Raw genomic sequence first — 22,099 nt, 5'->3', positions numbered from 1 at the left:
GGATTTCAGACAAGATCTTTCATTTAGATTATATATACTTGTATGTATAAATGTAATGTAATGTATAAATACACATAAGCTTTTATTTTCAAATTTTATCTTCAAAGTTTTCCCAGCAGGTTTAGCAAAAATATTTATTTGTTGAAGGCCAGAATAATGAGGACTTATTTAAACTTTCTTCAGATTTAGACATTTTTACACATTTTCTCAGTTTTTGGTGGAATTTCCTTTAAAACTGTGTGACTTGGGTCAAACATTTTGGGTATTCTTCCACAACCCTTCTTCTCAATAGCTTGCTGGAATTTTGGCCCATTCGTCCTGTCAAACTTTGCATAATGGAGTCATTTTTGTAAGCTGACTTGCTTGCACCTTTTGAGCTCACCCCAATTGATTATGAGACTAAGATTAAGGCTATTCCAAAACATGGACTAATTCTCTTTGTAACTAGGATGCAAGATGCATATGAGTCATAGTCCATTTGGAAGAAAAGTTTGTGCCCAACTTGTAACTTCCTGGCTGATCTCTTGAGATGTTGCTTAAGAAGTTTCACAAAATATTTTTCCCAATGATGCCCTCTAATATGTGAAGTGCCCCAAACCCTCCTGCAGCAAAAACACCCACACAATATGATTCTGCTCCAACTGTACTTCACAGACTGGATGGTGTTGTCAGACTTGCGAGGTTGTAGTGATTATTATGTCAAAACAATTCGGTTCTAGTTTAATCAGACCACTGGACAGAACGTCATTACTGAGTGCATTTGCAAACTGCAGTCTAGATTTGAGTAACTTTTTTTTTTTTTTTTCACCGGGATGTCTTTCAGTCTGTCATTGCATGACTTTCTTTACTCTGGATAATCTTAACATCCTCAGATGGCATCTTAAAAAATTCTTGAGGTTTTATTTTCTTGAATGAATTTTAGATATTTGGTTCGGAACAAATTACATCAATCTCAGGATCACAGAACTTGTCTCCTTCCTGCACATGATATCTGGATATTTTCATGGTTTTATTATTGCATAGACTTGCTTGAACAGAAGAATGTGGCACCTCAAGACATTCACAAATGGTAGCCAAGAATAAATCTGCCATCTGGACAGTTCTTTTCCTGATGTATTGGTTGACTTCCTTTTACTTTTATGATTTCACTAAATAAGTGCTGTGTTTGAGTCGTTGCCTTAAAATATATCCAAAGATGTTCCTGCTTTAACTCAGATTTTGTGAAATAGAAGCTCACAAAACTATTATGTCATCATCTGGTCTTTCCAATATAGTTAAAAGATATTTGTGTATGTTAACTTCTGAATTTGAAGAAAAAAAAAATCTAAAAACTTTTTAATTAGAAAACAGAAATTATTTTGGTAATCCTAAATTGACAGAAAGCTTGAAAAGTGTAGGCTGATTTAAACTTACATAGTGAGTTGCTTTGCATGCAATGTGAGTAAATACAGTATATTGTTAACAGTAATTTAATGGATTTTTTTATTATTATTATTTACAGGTTCACGGTTTGATCTGCACACAGGAAAAGGTAAAACTTTCTAATCTATGATTTGGGTTCTGTTTTTTTTTTTTTTTTTTTGCTCTGCCTTACCAAATTGTACTTTTACCATTTTGGTCATCAAAATAGGGTGGAATAAGGTGAAAAGATTTCCTTAAAGAGACATTTCATATAAATTTGACAATTTGTGCTCTCCTTTAGAGCTTTTCATATACAGTACATTTTGACAACTGATCATGTGAAATAATTTTCTAATCTAATTTATTAATCAAAGCCAGATACTGGGAAGAGAGGTCATAAGACTCCAAAGCTGTAAGTAATAAATATCAATAGCAGGTCACTTAGGAATATTATAGATTGATCTGCATCCTAATGTTTCATATTCCTTGAGTCATCTGACCCAAATGGGGATCAGCGTGACAACCCCTGAAAACAATGTATTAAATATGCATAACATAATACAAAGTTAATGTACGTAAATCAAATCAAATTAAATCAAATTTTATTTGTATAGCACATTTCAAGGCATTTCAAAGTGCTTTATATCATAAAAACACAAAAACCCAAAGTCATGCAACATAGAATCAACAATCAAAACATTACATTAAGTCGAGTGCCATCCTTAAATTTGTAATTGATTGTTTCAAAAGCAACTCTGAACAGGTGGGGTTTTAGTCTAGATTTGAAGACACTCAGTGTTTCAGCAGTAACATTGTAAAAATAAAAGGCTTAGCATTTAAGAGTATTTCCTCTTTTTACACACACAGAAAAAAGAAAAAACTATGGTAAGCAGCAGTGGTTTAGCATAAGTGGTTTGTTTACAGGTGCAAATTGGAAATAGACTGGGTCGAAGTAATAGGAACAGAGTACAACATGGGGCACATATTAGCTAAGGGGTGAATTAACTCTGTTCTTTTCATGCAATCCCCATCTGGGCTTGGTTTTTCTTTTCTGTTCACAGCATAGAAACTAAATGATTTTCAGGCTTTTGTCAGTATCTGGAGTTATTAAAGGGATTTGTGTGTTTCATTATTTTCACCATATTCTCAATTACAGCTGAGTAAATAGTTTGCAAATTAGGCTTTTTTTGCCAGTCACAGAAAACAGAAATACCGGACAAGTGTCATGTAATCATATATGCTACAATCACACACAAGCTCAATCTGAAACAAAGCCACACACACACAATAAATTAGTTTCTTCACATGCAATTTAAATAGATTTTTTTGGAATAACATGGTCCAAAGGTTCTTAGGAGTGTGTGTAGTCAAACATATGAAACTAGTGACTCAACGGATTTATTTCCCTAGGTGATTTTATTGAACATACAAGTATCGTGGGACGTCGTTATTGTATCTGTCCTGAGATTTCTCATGTTGTTTATGGCAGGACTTGTAGCTGTTGTGTGCTTTACTGTCCAGGCAGTGTTTGATCATTATGGTACTGGTGGGACAGCACTTCTTTTAGGTCTATTTCTGGCAGCTGGAGTCTGTAGCACTACACGTCTGTGGCCTTCCCTGTGTAGATTTAGTTCTGAATAATCCCCTCCATCTGCTGCCCCCTTCACCAGGTTTTACTTGTCAGCATCTCTTTGTCTTTCGTTCTCTACAGTTTTGTTTCCGGATGAATTTCCGGGATTTTTGAAAGTCCTTCTGTGTTTTTTGTGATTTTAATGAGACAATTCTCTTCGTAAACCATTTACCCTTTCAGTCCCTGTTGTGTTACCAGTCGGTCCTCCTCTCAATCCTAATCTCGCTGCTTCTTCTCTCCCATGGGTTTTTAATTTTCTCTCCCATTCCTTTTATTTTCCCATCCTTTTTTTCATGATCTGTTCCTCATGATTTCTTTTGGTGTTTCAATTTCATCCAACTAAATCTCTAGATGTCCCTGCAGTGCTACCTAATTTATCTATTTATTTATTTTTTTATTTATGGGTTCGTTTTTTTAAAGCTGTTTGTGATGCAAGACAATCCCTCACTCAGTAGAAATCCATTTCTAATCCAGTTTTCTATAATCAGAGACCACACTGAGTAGTTTGAGCATAAATACCATAAAAATGCTCTTTGGATTTTTAAAATGTTTTCACATTTTAGTTTTTACAGAATATATTCCATCAGGGCTAATCCACAGGATTCCCCAGATGTGTAAGGTCTTTGCACAGTAGAATGGGGTAGGGGCGCACCGATTTATTGGCCTGCTGATTTATTAGAGCTGCTGATTTCCTTAATTTTGGATCAGTGATCAGGTGATACTTGTATGTGAAACTGATCTTATTCACCAATCTCATCTACCTCTGCAAAGGTCCAAAAATCAGCCTCTGTCCTCTTTTGCTCTCCTGTGAGAGAAGTTTGACTGATAGAGCTGCCCACCAGGGCATGTCTTCATATTTGCAATTAGCAATAGTCACCACACTATTGCCAACTCAACGACTTTTTTGCTATATTTAGTAACATTTCAGAAAAAAAATTGGTATCGACTAAAATCGGAATCAGCAGGTCAGACTTTTTAAAGATTGGTAATTGGCCAGAAAACTGCAATAGTGTACTCCAAGATGTAGGTAAAACCAGCAAGTAGGTTAGAACATTGAATTTAACCTACACTTCTCACCCTGCTCCACACCTGTCTGACCTCCTGACCTCATTCAAGCATAGGACTTCAAGAAAAACCACAGGAAACTGAAGACCCATAACGCTTCTAAACTCCCACGTGGACGCTGACCAACATAATACTGACCTATTATGCTTGTGCAATACATTACATAAAGAGCAGTACTAAGCTTAAGCCCATCATAGCCCTTGGTAGATTAAAAAAAATTCCAGTGTAGTCTACATCTACCTTATTTTTTCTCATTTATCTCTTAGTGTTTTACTTTCGAAAAATAGTTGTATAGACCTAAACATTATGTTTTAATATTATAAGTGGTCTACTAAATTATGTACACAGAACTCTAATTGAACCTGACTGATTATTTTCTTCCAAAAACAAAACAATCAAGTTAAATTTTGACAAAATGAAAAAAAATGTAATTGAAGTTTTATAAATTCAGCCCGTGTTGTCTCATGAAAGTGCCTTCAATCACTTTTGCAACACAGAACTTAATCAAAATACATCAACATCAATTGGCATGTTTTGTACTGTAAAATGCTTGTTTTCCCAAATCCTTAAAAGATTATATGAGAGCAGGGTAAATATTATCTAGAAGCATTCTTGTGCTTTGCACCTGCTCTGCTTCAGTTGTTGTGGCAAATGGATCATGAGAGGTAAAGAAATCCTCATGTCTAGGTCTATACTCCTTCTCGTCAGTCTACTCCCAGACAGTCACTATAAGTGCAGCGGAGCTGCAGAGCTTTACTCTGCACTCATGCAGACAAATGCTTTTGTGTGACACTGATGATCTCCAGATGTAGCGTGCTATATTCAGTGCATGGTACAAGGTTTATTCTTCAAATAAACTGGGTGCAACAACAGGAATGACAGCAGTGACGAGCAAAATACAGACAGGTGAGACATCGCCACGAGTGACATGATTGTCAGCCGTGTTTGGCAGAACTCTGCACCCGGATACATGTGGATTAACAATGACTGAATGGATTAGTGGGTGTGCGTCGGGTTGTGTGTGTGTGTGTATGTGAAAAAATGTTTGAGTCATTCAGAGATGGAATGATAAAGCACAGTGACAAAGAAGGCATGAGCGTATTTTCTAAAAATGCACTAATACTTTCAGATGATCATATTTTGGCTTTAGTACTGGTGACAAAAGAAATTGACACAAGCTGCCATTCTTACACATAATATACAGTAGTTACTAACACTAAAATCGTATCATATTTGCACTTAAAGCCCTGCTTCTAGAAGTCATACCCTGTTTTTCATTCTCTTCTCAGGTTAATTGATTTTCTACTTCTGCTTCTCCCCACTCTTGCTCGTTTACTTCCCTCTGGTCTTAGAAGGGACATTTCCTTTTGGAATCTCTGAAATAATATGAACAGTGGTTGTCGGAGAGGGAAATTAATCACATGGGTGCTCACAACTCTGTAGGGCTTTGGATTCAGCTTTCTAATTAGCAGTCTCCCTCTTGACACTTTTATTAGGTCATCGGTTTAGTGTTAGAAAATTTGGCGTGAAGCGCCATGCAAAGCGATTCATACTGCTGTACAATTTCTATATATTGTCACGCCTTCAAGCATGACAACAACCTTAAACACACAACCAGAGTTACAATGGGGGTGACTTATAGCAAAGTGTATTCATACATTCATACATACAACATATGTCAAAGTGTAGACCTGGGAACCTTTAGCTAGAGTTATGAAGTTATGTTCACATACACTGAATCCTTCTGGGCTTGAGCTTTTGCAAAGAATTGACAAAAACCTATCCAGCCTATTGCCTTCCTATACAGGTTTACTTGATTCTCATCTCCCTTCAGTGCTCTGTCTAGGATTTCTCCCACTGATTTGTCTGGTTGATTATAAACTGGGCCAATCAACAGACAGGAGTTGTGAACGATTGGCATCAATTTTCTCTGCAGTTTTAGATTTGTAGTCTCCCTTCATAGGGTTGTAGTTTGGCAGGAGCATGTGGAGAAATTGAATAAAGCCATTCAGTTTATGTAGGCCATGCTTCCAAATACTGTGCAATTAAAGTCAGAGCAAGAGGAATGTTTAAGTCATTTAATGGCTGGAAAAGATTTCATGACCCCACTCCTCATGGGGTTGCTTATAGTGCACAGAATTTCCTTAGTCGTAATCGAGCTTAATTGAACTGCCACATTACATATGTCACGACCAAACATTAGCAATTGAGTCAAATTTTAAATCTGAGTCCATTCCTCCAGAAAGTAATCAATTCTCGATAGTTGAGGGTCCAGACCCTCTGTAAGAAGCACAGTGTAGAACAAGAGACTTGTTTTTTTTTATTTTTTTTAACCAGGCCTCTTTAGATGTGCAAAGCTGGCAGAAACATTCACCTAAACGACTCACAGGTGTGAGGACATGATACAAGGACATGATACAAGTCCTTGTATCATAAGACTTGTACAAGTCAAATCAGACTTACAAGTCAAATCAGACTTACAAATCAGATTTGTATTTGTGAAACAAATAAAACACCATGAATAATTTTCCTTGCAAAAAAATAAATTAATAAATACAAAAAATGTAAAATCTAATTTGGTGGATGTAACTCAACAAAATGTAAACAATTTACATGAAAACAATGGAATGAATATTTTTGCATAGCACCGTGTGTGTGGAAATGTGATGCGCTTTCAAATATATTTCTTGCTTGGTTCTTTAAAGCAAAACAAACACTCTCTTGTGTGTGTGCTTGACATGTGTGACAGCAGTGATTGCCAGCTGGGCCATTCATACTAAAACTGAATGTCTCTCTACTGCTGCAAATTGCTTTGGATTGCTTTTAATAGCCACTTCAACCATTTCCCTGTGAGACCAGTATTAAAATGTACCCTGATGTCATTCTTCTATTGCTCTTTTATCCACACTGCCGTAATGTGCTTTTTGGATTACTGTATTTTAATATTGTGTAATCCTCTAAGAATGTTAGTAATGAATGTAAGGCATGCAATCTGCTTGACTACTCAAAATGGTTTCAATTGAAATGCTGAAAAGGCAGCTCTGGCTAATCAGCTTAGAGATGTAGCCCACATTTGACAGATAATAAAGAGGATCTTGAGCACAGGAGCCAATTACCACCCCTGTAATGAGAGTTCATACAATATCATCTGGGAACAATGGAGGGACACTGAAGTTTGGAGAGAGAGTGGGAGGCTGCGAGAGCAGGAAACCAGTAATGCAAGTTTGTAAAAATCAGCTAAAAAAAGATCAAAAGAATGGAATAGATGGAATTAAGGTGAATAAGTCAAAGTTGTGATTTTAAGTGTATGTATCTGAAACCACAAAAAATGCCTGACTTAAGTTACAAACTGTCAAAAGGATTAAGATGAAATATTAAAGCAACAATAATTCATGCAGCGATATTATACTTAAAAAAATAAAACTAAAGTGAGAATTTAAAGGGGCAAACTCATGACACAAAAGGTTGCACATAATGCAGTCTGTTTAACTATCACCTCTTTTAAAGTATCTTAGCAAAATATCTCTGAAAAGTGTTATTCCTAAAATGGCACAGATAAAAATGAACTTTAAATGGCAGCGATAAAATGGACTTTGACTTATTGAATGTTACTAAAAATAATTTAAAACCTAATGAAAAATTTCAAGATGTAAAAAAAGTTTGTTGCTGAATGTATTACAACAAAAATCTTATTTAGTCTTAAAATTATATCTTTTAGGATACAGCTCATGGGATTTTAGGTTTATTTACAACCTTTGTTGTTAAAGTCCTGCTTTGTAACAAAACTTATTAGTCAGACTAAAACAAAAAGTAAACGGTTACATCCATTTTCATTCCAAGAGTCTCCTTTGATGCCTGCAACCTTGGTATTCTTTTACAGTTGCAGGCATCCCAGGACCTAGAAACAAAAGCTTTGCTGCAGTATTGCCTTTTGCCCCTTATTTCATTGGCTTATTTTAATTTTCACTGATTCATTTTTTGCTTAAAGGGTTTCCCATACTTGGATTTAGAAAAAAGCAAGTTGTTATACATTTTGTCATAAACTGTTATCACCACTATTGCCAACAAACCCAGTAAGCTGTTTGCATTAATCCTAGTCTTTACTCAGGTTTTCACAGTTTGTAAGAGGCACAAACAAAATATTATTCTTTTCTATTCTATCAGACTTGCATAAAAATAAATTAAAATGTACATATTCAATGTATTTGTCTGACACATTGGATCAAGTTGGATTGTGATGTCGGGGTACTATGCAGTTCGAGTCTAGTATCATCCATTGAGCATAAACAGATGCAGCTACTATTTCTGCCAACAGAAACTCATTGTTTTTCACGTATCACGCTGCCCTGTAGCACAAAGAATCCCCATGTCACACTTAAAATTTAGTTCAGCTAAAGAATGTGCTGGGGCTTTCCTTCGTTATTTAGTCCCACATTGAGTTTGGTCACCATGGAAGTGCATTGGTGTGTACTGCTGCCTTCAGAGAACGACTTGAATGTCAAGACCTCTATGACTGACAGCCATTCATTTGTGTCCAACTTTTCTCACTCTCTCTGGTTCTTTCTGGGGGCTTGGCTGCACTTTCTGCTCTTGCTCACACCAAGACTGTGAAAAATGTATTTGAGACACAGATACAGGTCTAGATGGTGCATATTTTATAGAATGAAACAGAGAAGATGGTTGCTATCATAGAGGACTTGAAATCTTGCACCATAGCAAAAATACTCCCCAGTCATCTTGTCTTTCAAATGACAGTTCAGAGGAATTATAATCCTGTTAAAGTTGAAGCAAACATTGCTTTCAATTAACAGTCCCAGCCACTTTGTTACTGAGGGGCCTCTGTGTGATCAGATGTCCACTGTAAATTAACTTGTCCTTGCACTTGTCTCATAGTTGCCTCTACAGAGAAACTTCTTGTTGTAATATTTTTATATACTTGACACCTGGATATACACATAAATTCTGTCATCTATGTTTTGAAAATACTAAATAGCCACGTCATAACTGAAAACATTGAAAAAACAACAACTGGTCAACAGATACAAGGTGGGCTGATTTCTATAATGTGTATAAAGATTTTGCCAGCGATTAGTGGGAAATGTCTAAGTAATATTTGACATCAATTTTCAGTAACTGTAAATAAAAATATTTTTTTCAGAATTGATAGTCATTTTACATTGCTTTTCTATCTTCAGAAAGGTGAGTGTTTCATTTTCCATCTGAAACTTTTTTTTAATTGTAACTGGCAGGGTTATGAACAATTTTAGACTTGATTTATCTTGGTAAAAACCAGCCCCTTGTTCTACACCTTGCTTCCTACAGAGAATCTGGACACTCAGCTATTGAGAAACGATAGCTTGCCGCCAGCATAGACTGTGTTGAAGTTTTAAATTTTACTTTATCTCTGACCTTTGCCTGTTAATTTTGCTGTCTCACTCTCCTTATGAGACAAGAGACTTATACAGCAAATCCTGTCGAGGAAATTATTAGCCAATGACAAACCGATACTCGCTTCTGCATTGATACTGAAAACCATTGAACACACTCACTGCAATAAGTATCTGCCTGAATGAATGCCACATGACTAGCAAAGATTTTCAACAAGCCTGGGCTGTTGCAGCAATGGCATGTATGTTTTTTTTAATAAATGCCTTCTTTTCTATGTTTCTGTGATTGCGGGGCCATACAGCTGCTTTTTAATAAACAGAAACAATAAGGAAGATTTGAGTCTAGATTTTATATTTTTTATATTTCATTCCTCTTTATGAGTGTTATTGCTTGTTTCAGTGTTGGAAAGAGTCTGAGCTTCTTTTGGAGACAGAGGGCCAATTTCAAGGTGTCAAATTATGAAGTAATTTTTTTTTAAAGTTGTGCTTCATATAAAATAATGGCCTATGTATTTTTTATTTTATTTTTTATGTTTTGCCAAAAGTGATTTTGGGAAAAAATAAAAATAAACAAACAAAAAAAATCTAACACACTTTTGGAAAAAAATGAATTAGGCCATTATCTTAGTAAGGTGACAATATAGCATTTCTATAACAACTGAAGGTAATATAATCACTTGATAGTGCCATTTTATAGCACAGTACTGCCTTGAAAATATATACCACCACCCCTTTGAAAAATGTTTTGTTACTGTCCTAAAAAATAATATAATGTTAAATATTATATTAGAAATAAAGAATTATGCAATTTAGAGGTCTTCATTGGTTTTAATTGTCTCCCATATCTGGGCAAAAATGCTTCTATAAACCCATCATATGCATTGCAACTGTGAGCTAATAAAGTTGGATACAGTTTTCAGTACACTGTTATTTTAATTAATCTACAGTATGTTAGCTGTCTGTACTCTGCCCTCCAGCAAGGCTCTGTACTGTTTTCTCTCTGCATGTGTAAAGTGGGCAGATGCCAGCTACAAAAATGGCAGAAAAAGAGCCATGCTCATTAACGTCGACAGCACCAACGTTAATCACTGAACCACCCAGTGTTTGAAACCTGCTGGATATCTAGCAAGTTGAGTTCAAAGGTGGCAACAACTGGGTCAGCGCTAAGCAAAAATGCTGATGACTCTCTTAAAATCCATGTCGTTCTGAAATAAGCTTTGTACTTTTGAATACTTAAATTAAATTGACTTTCTCTAAGGGGATTTTTTTTTTCATTTTTGGGTCCTTAAAATATTGACATCTATTTTATGCTCTGATCACAGGTTTTTAAAAAGTCAGGGAGACATTTGTGGTAAGCAAGCACCCAGGCTCAGCTACTGGTTAGTGTCAGGCAGCTAATTTAGAAAGTGTTGTGTCAGAGAAAATGGAGCTGAGAGGAAGCTTAGGATACAAATCACACAGAGTGCCTGTCTGTCTGAGTGACTGATACTGACACCGGGTTCTTTTTTTTTTTAACAGAACAATTATTGGTTGTATGGGAATGAAAATAAAGAAAAGCTGGATTTGTAGAAATACAAGACTAATGTTGAGTTGTGTGGATATGTAATTTGGTAGGTAAGGTGTGTCAGCGGTTGGGGGGACATTAAAATTTGCATGTGATTGACAGAGAGGGGAAGGGAAGGGGCATGAAAGAGTGAGGGAGTCAAGAGGAAGTGCAGCTGTTGTCAGATGTCAGTCTCCCAGGGCTCAACTAGGAGAGATCTTTCAAGTTTCTCAACCCTGGCATTTGGACTCCCAGAGAAGTGCAAAGACATCAAGACATAACATTCAGAAAATAAAAGTGTAAGCCCCCTTTATTGAAAAATTTTCTTTTGATTGAAAGATATTTGGAATTAATAAACATGCAAGATTTGTGGTACTTTTTAATCAACTTCCCGCACGCTGGTAATGCAATGTGATCGATGGAAGAATTTAATGTCACAGATAACCATTTCAAATCCAATTAGGGCATAAATTGTGAATCCAAAAGTGAACAGCTTAAATGTGACGGTTTTCTTACGGACTGACCTTTTGGAAATGATAAAAGGTTTTGTGTACCGGAAGGAATGCCCTTGAGCCTGAGCGATATGATCTACACTCCAGGCACCTGAAGCGATTGTCATAATTACAGGCGCCACAGTGGGTTATTGACCGGAGCATGTATTGATTTGTGCTCAGTCTCAATTGTAGTTTTGGCACATAGTGGGACCTCTACATCACCGCAGTGTGTTAACGCTGTAGCACTAGTGGGGCACTCGAGTAACGACTGTGTATTGTGGCCAATTCATCTTTTCCTGCTTTGTTACCATTGCTCTAATTCTTTGTCCTTGCCTCCCACTGTCTGCCATGGTGAGAATCCTCTTTGCTATTCTGACTTATTTGTCTGATATCCAACAGATCCAAATGGTGTACAGTTCCACAGCCGATGATCCGATTTGTTTTGGGGATGATTTGCTTCACATTGTTACCCTTTTAAGGCCTTAATCTATTATGCAAAAAATATTGCCAGTCAGTGTGGAAAAGCAATAAATGCTCCATTATTGACTGTTATTCTGGAAATATTAAATAATAATAATGCGCTTGCTTGATAGATACATTTTTCCCCACTTACTGTCCCACTTTCAGACATAATTTCAATCATTCTTTTTATGACTTTCTTGCAAATCTGATGAGACGGTATAGTGTCATTATCAAAAATGAATACGGTGTTTCAAAATAAAATATTCAGTTTTAAATGAAGCAGCACTCCTCTACTTGAATATCAATGTGAATAACTGAATTTTGAGGTACAGTTTTTTCTCTTTCTTTTATGAGTGCATCTGCTTGCCTGTCACAACTGAACTCATCAAGTACAGAAGAAGTCATTACTCAGCATGGCAGATATCTTGTTTCAGTTTTTTTAGGTGGAGGCCACTGGATATATTTTATTTACACCTCTTTGAATTATTCACAAAAAGTGTTTCTAGCTGGAACTAGCAAGCTAACTGTACAGTCAGTGAATGGTAGAGATGGTCTAATGAACCTTCTCAGTTCTGTATGGCACCCTCGAGATGTAATGGCACCTAGAGAAGATGTGTGTAAAGCCTCAAAATAATTTTTTTATTTCAGTTGCAAAATATCATAATGACAATATCAAAAGATTGCACTTTTAATGGTGATAGAATTTTGTGAAAAATATTTTTCTCTTGTACACATTTATTTTGAGTTGGCTATTTTGCCAAACTTAAATGTTGCTTTTATGTTTGTGAAAAACGGCTTAATGAAATACAATAAATAGTCTTCAAATGGTGACTTCATTTATTAGGTTAAATAAATCTATCATAGCAAACTTGATTCTATGTGAAAAAGTAATTGGCCCATAAACCTAATAACTTGTGGTGCAACTCCTAGCAGCAACAGGGACGATTTGTGACCCTCTGTTCTTTGCTGAATTGTTTTAATTTAGCTGCATTGGAGCTGTAGAAGCTATTGCCACTTAATCTCAATTGGATTTTACTTTGGATTTTGGCTTAGACCACTGCAAATCTTTTTGTTGTTGTTGTTGTTTTGAGCCATCCGGAGGTGGACCAGCCAGTGCATGAATGCATAACCCAATTATGCTGAGAAGGCAGACTTCATAATTTAATCTATTACATCAACTTGTTCAGGCCCACGCCTCTCAAGAAATTTCACATTTGTCTCATCAGTCCACTGAATAAATTTTCAAAAGTCTTGGGGATCGTTACGATGTTTTTGGTTAATGGGAGACCAGCATTTGTTTCCTTTTTGTTAAGCAGTTGCTTTGGCCTTGTTAGCTTCAAAATGATGCCATTTTTGTGGAGTCTCTTTCTTATTGTTGAACACTGCCCTCACCTTTGACAAATTAGGCCTACTGTGCTTTTTGTCTTCTGAGTTCTTATGTTGCCTCCTGGATAAGTCATCTATGGGCTCTTGAAGTAATTTTGATGGGGTTGCCCGTCGTCCAGAGGTCCATCACCTGTCCATGTTTTTTTGTGTTTTGTTTTTTTTTTCATTTTTGAGATAATCTCTAACTTTGGTTTGTTGGAATCCCAAAGATTCAGAAATGTTTTTTTTCTACCTTTTTCAGAATGTTAGATGCCAGCGACGCTTTTCGGGTGTTCTTGAATTCATTAGATGTGGGGGTGACAAAAATTTGCTTGCCTCTCAACCAGTAAACTAAAAATATATTTATTGGTCCTAAGATAATATTTTCCATGAATTTTCATCTCAGTCCTCAGATGACAATTCACTGGAAAATCTGTGAACTGAACTGAAAAGAGAGCATAAGAAAGGATCCAGGACAAAAGAGAGCTTGAGCAAAGTGAAATTATCAAAATAACACTCTATAAGATCCAACCATGTGAAATGTCATCTGTGAAAACTAAATGCTGTCCTTTTGGAAATCAACAAGGTTGTTTAAGACATTTACTTATGATGATGACACATTACTTATGTAGGATTTTTCCCACACAATAAACGTGCAACAAGCTTTGATTTTCCACAATGTTTTGTGATTTTATCCTACAGCACTAAAAGAATAATTTATTCTAGGACATTTTACCCATCTTTACGAGGGGTTTCTACAGGGTTAAAGGACACTGTTTTATTCTGGTCTTTAAAATCGTTCCATTATTTGTACATGCATTGATCCATATAACTCATCATTATTTCTGTTAAAGACAAAGTATGCAGAGAAACCTTGACCTGCTTTCTTTTTTGTATTATGATGTTTTATGTCTTTCCTCTCCAGTTTCTTCTGCCTCCTACTTCTTGCACCTCACTTCATGCCCTTTCTCATATTTTATCCAGTTCTTCATCTCTGCTTTGAAGTAGCCAAAAGAAAACCCATTTAAAACTGAGCTTTGTAAAACCTCACAGGTCTTTGTTGTGTGTCTGTTAAGTGTGAAGAATATGTGTGTGCACTTGTGAACAAAGCACATTTGTCTCTAACTGGCAGAGAGATCTTAGTCAGGGAGTCTGACCTGACACGGCTGACAAGACGTTCAAAGATATACCCACTTCAGAAATGTCTGACTTGAGGAAGCGCTGCTGCAGATTAAGAGGAAGTGGAATTTCTGCAGTGCTGGATGAAATTCAGTAAACAGAAAACAGTTTTGAACGTAAACTGTCATATCTTTTTTTTTTTTACCTGTGAGAGTCAAAGCACTTGGGCTAGACTTGAGCCAGCCCTAACTGGGTCTCCAAAAGCAGCAGCAGCAGCAGCGATCGATCGCTCTGCTCACACGTTTTCCTTCCTCCTTTCAACACACGCACACACACACTGGCCCTACTTATTCTCCTCACACCAAGCCTTCATGAATCCCCCTTTACTTTCTCTGATCTTCTGAACATCAATCCCTCATTCCTCAAAGCAAAAAAGAGGGGATGGGGGGGGTGACAAAAATGAGATGACAGATTACTTGCTATATATAGAGCCGGTCTTGTGCCGCTTCCCTTGTTCATCTTCTCCCCGTGCCCCAAAGACATTGGATACACCTTCTGGTTCCCAGCTAATGATGCAAATAGTCTTTCACACTGCTTGCAAAATTCGACGGCTCCTTTTGAATCATTTTGGTAAATCGAACTGGACCTCATGGTGGGAAAATTGTAGCAGGAAAATCAATGTGTCCCATTGTTTGTGGGGTGTTTTTGCAATTTGTGGTCCTTGTCTTTATGAGGGTAATTCCTGCCTCTTTTATTCAGTTTGAAGCACATTTGGTCCAATAAAAAAAACAAAAAAACACTCTATTGTAGCTTGGGACTCTCACAATGACGCACAATACACTGTTTCACTGCAGCAAAAGAAAATTGCCATAGAACACTTTAATATGTGAAAACAATGACAAAAAAGGAACAAAATGGTTTGTTTACCATATGTAGTTTCACTAAGATAGAAGTCAAAATGTTTATTTTTACCTTATTAAAACAAGGCTTTAGTTCCCAAGAAAACTACTTATCCACTTAAGCTTTGCCGTTGTTCCAAAATGAAGTATTAAGTTCACAAAAGTAACCAAAGCCAGAGCTTTCTCACGTTATCAAAAAGCAAAAAGTTTTCTGCATTTGAATCTCAATAGCCATTTTGAACCCACTGTTAATTTTTTCTTCCATCCGTCCATTTTTTTCCGCTTTATCTGGGGTCGGGTCGCGGGGGTAGTAGCTTCAGAAGGGAGGCCCAGACTTCCCTCTCCCCAGCCACTTTTTCCAGCACCTCCGGGGGAATCCCGAGGCGTTCCCAGGCCAGCCGAGAGACATAGTCCCTCCAGCTTGTCCTGGGTCTTTCCCGGGGCCTCCTCCCGGTTCGACGTGCCCAGAACACCTCACCAGGGAGGCGTCCAGGAGGCATCCTGACCAGATGCCCGAGCCACCTCAACTGGCTCCTCTCGATGTGAAGGAGCAGTGGCTCTACTCTGAGTCCCTCCCGGATGACTGAGCTTCTCACCCTATCTCTAAGGGAGAGCCCAGACGCCCTACGGAGAAAACCCATTTCAGCCGCTTGTATCCGCGATCTCGTTCTTTCGGTCATGACCCAAAGCTCATGACCATAAATGAGGGTGGGAACATAGATCGACCGGTAAATCGAGTGCTTCGCTTTTTGGCTCAGCTCTCTCTTCACCACGACAGACCGGTACAGCGCCCGCTTCACTGCAGATGCTGCGCCAATCCACCTGTCGATCTCCCGCTCCATTCTTCCCTCATTCGTGAACAAGATCCCGAGATACTTGAATTCCTCCACTTGGGGCAGGACACCTCCCTCCCCCGACCTGGAGAAGGCACTCTACCCTTTTCCGGCTCAAGACCATGGCCTCGGATTTGGAGGCACTGATCCTCATCCCAGTCGCTTCACACTCGGCTGCGAACCGACCCCCGATGTCCTTGCAATATTGCAGAGTCGCGTCAGCCAATACAACCCTGCAACATCCAGAGCCTTAAGGAACTCCGGGCAGATCTCATCCACTCCCGGGGTCCTGCCACCGAGGAACTTTTTAACCACCTCGGCAACCTCGTCCCCAGAGATTGGAGAGCCCGACCCAGAGTCCCCAGGCTCAGCTTCCTCAATGGAAGGCATGTTGGTGGGATTGAGAAGGTCTTCAAAGTATTCTGCCCACCGGCCCACAACATCCCGAGTTGAGGTCAGCAGCACACCATCTCCACTGTAAACAGTGTTGGTGCTGTACTGCTTCCCCCTCCTGAGACTCTGGATGGTGGACCAGAATCGCCTCGAAGCTGTATGGAAGTCTTTCTCCATGGCCTCTCCAAACTCCTCCCACACCCGAGTTTTTGCCTCAGCAACCACCCGAGCCACATGCCGCTTCACCCGCCGGTACCCATCAGCTGCTTCTGGAGACCCACAGGCCATAAGGGCCAGATAGGATTCCTTCTTCAGCCTGACAGCATCCCTCACCAAAGGTGTCCACCAACGGGTTCGAGGGTTGCCGCCACGACAGGCACCGACAACCTTGCGGTCACAGCTCAGATAAGCCGACTTGACAATGGAGGCATGGAACATGGTCCACTCGGACTCGATGTCCCCTACCTCCTCCAGAACGTGTTCAAAGTTCTGCTGGAGATGCAAGTTAAAGCTTCATCTCACAGGGGATTCCGCCAGACGTTCCCAGCAGACCCTAATTTTTCCTTGCACTGGATTAACAAGGCAGGTGGCACTAAACACCTAAATATTTGGCTGCGCAATATATCGCAAATACATCATCATCGCAATATCAGTGCATGCAATACTCTTATAGCAAATGAATTGTTGTCTAATATAGCTTAAATAATATACAATTGCATTTTTTATGCTAATATAATATTTAGCCAGACGAACAGAGTCTGATGGCGGCAGATGCTCACACTGGACACACAACATTGCCCAAAATGCTAAATCCTTCACAGTGGAGGAAGCACAAATGAGAAAGAGAGAAAAAAATAGACATATATTGCAGCTAATATCATCATTGCAATTTTAATAACGTTAGTGCCATTGCAAGATTTTTTTTTTTTTTTAATCATGCGGCCCTAATAACTTTACCATCAAGTTTTAGGTCCAATGGACTCCATTCCCTCCATCTTATATTGATTAAGTTATCTTATTTACGCTCCGTGAAAAAATGTGATTCCACAGTGATTCCCTGGAAGATTATATTCTGGGTGAATGGCATGAAAGCATTGTTATTTATGTAATATATAAACAGAACTTGGCTCTCTGTTTGACCTCTGTTTGTACTTAGAAGTCAAACAGAGAAGAAAACCAAGGTGACTGTTTACTTCCTCTTCCCACAAGCCTTTTCTTGGCTTTTTTTAAAACAAGTTTTAGAGAAGGAATTATTCATTCATTTAAATTAATGCTCCTTTTTTGGCTTGTCTTTTTCTTTTACACTTTTACATGTCATGCTCATCGTCTGTTGCTTTCCTTCACATAATCCTTCACTTTAATCTTCAAGCACAAGAGGAAATGGAAAAGAATGAGAAAATGAGATCAGGTGCAGTGCCTGAAATGTAATTCATGTTAGTCCTTATGTTTACATCACACTCAAAGCTCATGCCTTGTTCTTTAATCTACCAATCTACCTGTGACTGTAGAATGAATGCATATTTTACATTTCCAATTGATTGTTTTCCTCTTTTCTACTCATCATGTCTTTGCCAGAAGCATTTTTTTCATTTTTCCCTTTTTATATAGATAAAATGCAAAAATATGTTCCGGCGAGAGCAGGAGACAAATTGGAGCCATGAAACTATTTCTTTTCATGCTGAGGGGAGAAGGGGAGCTCTGTTAGCCTAGCTGACATTCCACTTAATTTGATTCATTACTGCATGGTGACGCTTTTGTTGCGACATGCAAGGAACTGGGCCACTTGTGGAGCTTTGAAACATCCAGATAGAGGACAGTTCCACCACCTCAGTATGATGAAATGTGAATCAAGTCCGAGAATGGTGGCTTTTTCCAAGCCCGGACTGCACCACAAATTGGCTTTTACTGCAATTTATTTTGCCATGTTTGTGCGAAAGTTGTGAGCAGAAATTGTCAAAATCAAATTCTGACTGGATTCATTTCCTCAGAACAAACATGATAGGCTGCAAATACAATATGCTGTTCTTATTCAACAGAGTTTAATTTGGTGCAGATTCTACAAGCAATCATTGTGCTAAATGTCTCTTCAGGTGACTGATCTGTGCCATCTCTCAATTTATAGAGCAACATATGGTTTCAATCTTGAATTCAACTTCATAACGCAGCTTTTGTTTTCAAAACTTAGCAGGGTTTCATACTGCCAGCAATACTGGCTCACCCATCTAGATTACTGAATTGAATGTTCCAACCAATTCCATAGCCTTAGCTGTACAAACTCTATCACTTTGGCTTTTTAACCACTTAGAAAAACATTAATGAAAGAATAGGAGTTCATTGAATTCTGCTGATGATGCTGCCTATGGAATAAGTCCTATTTTCAAATTTCCTCACTACTAAATAATCTACGCTCAACAGATAGGCATTGCTTTAAAAATGTGGAATTGATTGAGAAGAACAGCAACGCTGACATAAAAACAAGAAGCCATGTAGAATCACTACAGATGCTGATGTGATACAGAGGTTGCCAAAATTCTGCAGTGTCAATAGCTGCAGACTTCCATACTTCATGGCGCCATCACTTGAGCTCAGAAACAAACGTATGAAATTTCATGTAATGGTTTTCATAGCCAAGCAGCTGAATCCAAGCCTCATATTAGTGCCAAATATCTGAATCCACTGTAGGACTCTAGACCAGTCCAACCATGATCTGTGGTGTGATAAATTGCACCTCTCTATCTACCAGTCCATTGGATGAGTCAGGGTTTGACAGCTGCCAGGAGAATGGCACTTGCCTGACTGCATTGTGTCAAGTGTACAATTTGGTGCAGAGGGAATTATTATTTTTCTTTTTTTTTTTCCAGAAAACAAAGTATGATCGGCAAATGCACGCCTATAAATTGTCATCTTAGTATCTTCCAGAAGTTTTTCTGTTTTAACTACTCTTGATCAACATACTACAGGAGCAGACTCGCACAACTTAAATCCATTAATCATCATCAAGAAGACAAAGAAGGCTCTGTTCCCCACTGAGAGAATATCAATCAAGAGTAAAATAGTTGCAGGGTTTTTTTCTGTTCAGAGGTTTGATAGCAGGGTCTTAATGGGTGGCTTTTATCATAAATCCAAATAAAAAAATATTACACACTTTTTAAACGCAATTATTGTAACAGTATGACCTAAGAAAATTAAAGCTTTGCACCACTAGAGCAGGAATTTTTTTATCTATTTTAGGGAGAGAGCCATGCCAGAGTTAAGTGAGGGTTAAAGTCCCACTCTCCACCTTACATTTGAAATGTCTACATGAGGATGTTGTTTCATCTCCCCTCACCATACTAAAAAACTTCTCCAAAATAAAATTGTGAATGCTCACGGCAAAAGACAGGAACAGGTTAATGGAATATAATGGAAATAGTTTGAAGCTTCCTTGGATTCCCATTAACAACATTTCCCGAAACCTCCTCCCCAATATGTTACAGCTTTTATGGGGAGTTCAAGTGGGAAATAAGTGGTATTCGGTAAGTGAATTTGATGTTGAGGGGTATGTCTACAGAATACTGAAAAAATCATATGCATTTATTTTTAGTTGGTGGGTAAACTAATATAGCATTGTTACTGAAGTGGTTTATAATGTATTAGAAATATAGTATGCTTCTAGTAAATATAAGAATGTGCTAAGAAAACAAAGCAATGAAGGGAAATTTATGCAAAGCATTTCCAATTTGCCTCTTGGAATAGTAAATGATAAAGGTTTTGGAACGTCACCAGACAGAGTTCCAGTTTTGTGTGGTGGACAATATGTTCACTCGGAGATGACAGAACAGAGTAACAATATGTGGCTGTGATATCGCTGACATATGAATGGTCTCAGATGGAGAGCTCAGCCCAATCTGTCACTGTATGACTCATGGCGTTTGCATACTGTACAGAGAGCTAGTCATTGGGTTTGTCTGGCTATTACAACTTGTATAGTCAAGCTATAAAATTCAGTCCCAACAACAATTGCATTGGGCATTATTAATCATTAGTACCACATTAAAAAGCTAAGAGATTAAAAACAACGAACTGCCTCCATTTAATCTGACATGAAAAATGATTGTGTCCTTGCTCACTGATCTGTGCTGACAAATGTGTTAAGGAGAACAACGAAGACTGAGATGGTTTTGTTCAGTAGAAGCCATCGTTCACCATAAACATGATGTTTATATCTATGAGGTTTTCTTCTGCATTGTTTTCTACACACTGGGCCATTATGTTTGTTGACAGGCTATATCTTGAGAAATGTTAAAACAAAGGTATATTTACCCACAGTTGTGCTAGAAATTGAGAAGGGGCTAAATTGTTTCAAAGTGTGTGCAGTATTTTTCTTTTTTCCTGTAGACTTTGTCTGCACAATAGGATCATACAAAGCCACATTTATTTCAATGTTTGTTGCACTGAGACCAAGATTCTTCTATCTAATTTTGTTTTAACATTACATACCAAAGACAGAAAAAGGCAAAGCTGCCAGGAGCTAGTGGACAGCTCTCAAATCTACATTAGAGGAACATCTTGATTGGCATGCAAAGACTATATCCATTCATCATGGTTCGTGTTCTACCCTCCACTAGTGATTCTGAACCTGACCATCCAGCAGCTTTATCTCGCACCCTCCTGCTTTCTCCTGCTATAAATCATCATCTAGCCACAGGCCACTATGCACAGAACAAGGTGACACTCCACCCTGCTATTCTTCACTGGAGGTGGGAAGCAGAGGGAGAGAAATAGCAGGGTGAGGGGGAGAAATAAAAGGAAGGGCAGTGGTTTCTGAACTGGGAGGTAGGATGGGGAAAAAGAGAGATAGAAAGTGTATCCATCTACTCTGCTGCCACAGCAGGAGGGAAATCTTTGATGTAAACTCTATTAGTTTTTGGCATGTAGAGGCACAGCTGAGACATGAAACTCAGGTCTCTTCATGACATCTCAGAAGAGAGTCAGTGCAGGCTGAAAATTCAGTCACAAAGAGACCATGCTATACGCAGAAATTTCCAATATCTTGGTTATATGAAAGTGTTTTAGGCACTGTGGAGTCAATGCAAATATTTATTTGTGGAAAAAATTAAAAGGATTCTTCCAACAAGTCCTAATGGCGCTAGAGTGGATTGTTGTGGACCTGATAAACGCTATACAAGTACAGGCCGTTTGCCATTTTATCACTTTAAAGGGTGCGTGTTATATAAAATAGATTTTTTTTTTAGCGCTGTCATGTTATACTATTATTTCCTCATTAAAACATGGAGTGTTGCTTTGATTCTTGCATCCATGTCTGATTCTGTGATGGTAGCCTAAACTCTTGTTCTCACAAAAAAGTGCCATCTATTTTCACAAATCTCCTCTGTGGACTTTCAGTACTCAGTGGAGGTTTCACCTCACAGAGCACCCCACCCCCACTGCTTTCACACTCAGCTCCTCCAGACTAGTGGCAGCAGGAATGAACACATACGTAGTGGAACTTCGTGTCTGTTGGGCTTA

At 38.2% G+C, this 22,099-nt stretch overlaps 1 protein-coding gene across 4 annotated transcripts in view; it reads left to right on the top strand.

The window, feature by feature from the left end:
* The window catches only part of LOC116707692 (serine-rich adhesin for platelets), a 149,925-nt gene that overhangs the window by 71,039 nt on the left and 56,787 nt on the right, over positions 1 to 22,099 (top strand). For 3 of the 4 annotated variants that reach the window (XM_032545136.1, XM_032545138.1, XM_032545135.1), the window contains one exon: positions 1,502 to 1,531. The exons of the other annotated variant lie outside the window; for it this stretch is intronic. In XM_032545136.1, coding sequence (XP_032401027.1) covers positions 1,502 to 1,531 — 30 coding nt within the window. The remainder of the gene's footprint in view (positions 1 to 1,501; positions 1,532 to 22,099) is intronic. 4 annotated transcript variants of the gene reach the window in all.

The sequence above is a fragment of the Xiphophorus hellerii genome, chromosome 18, assembly GCF_003331165.1.
Source record: "Xiphophorus hellerii strain 12219 chromosome 18, Xiphophorus_hellerii-4.1, whole genome shotgun sequence".
Taxonomy (NCBI): domain Eukaryota; kingdom Metazoa; phylum Chordata; class Actinopteri; order Cyprinodontiformes; family Poeciliidae; genus Xiphophorus; species Xiphophorus hellerii.
This window is presented reverse-complemented; position numbering and strand designations above follow the sequence as displayed.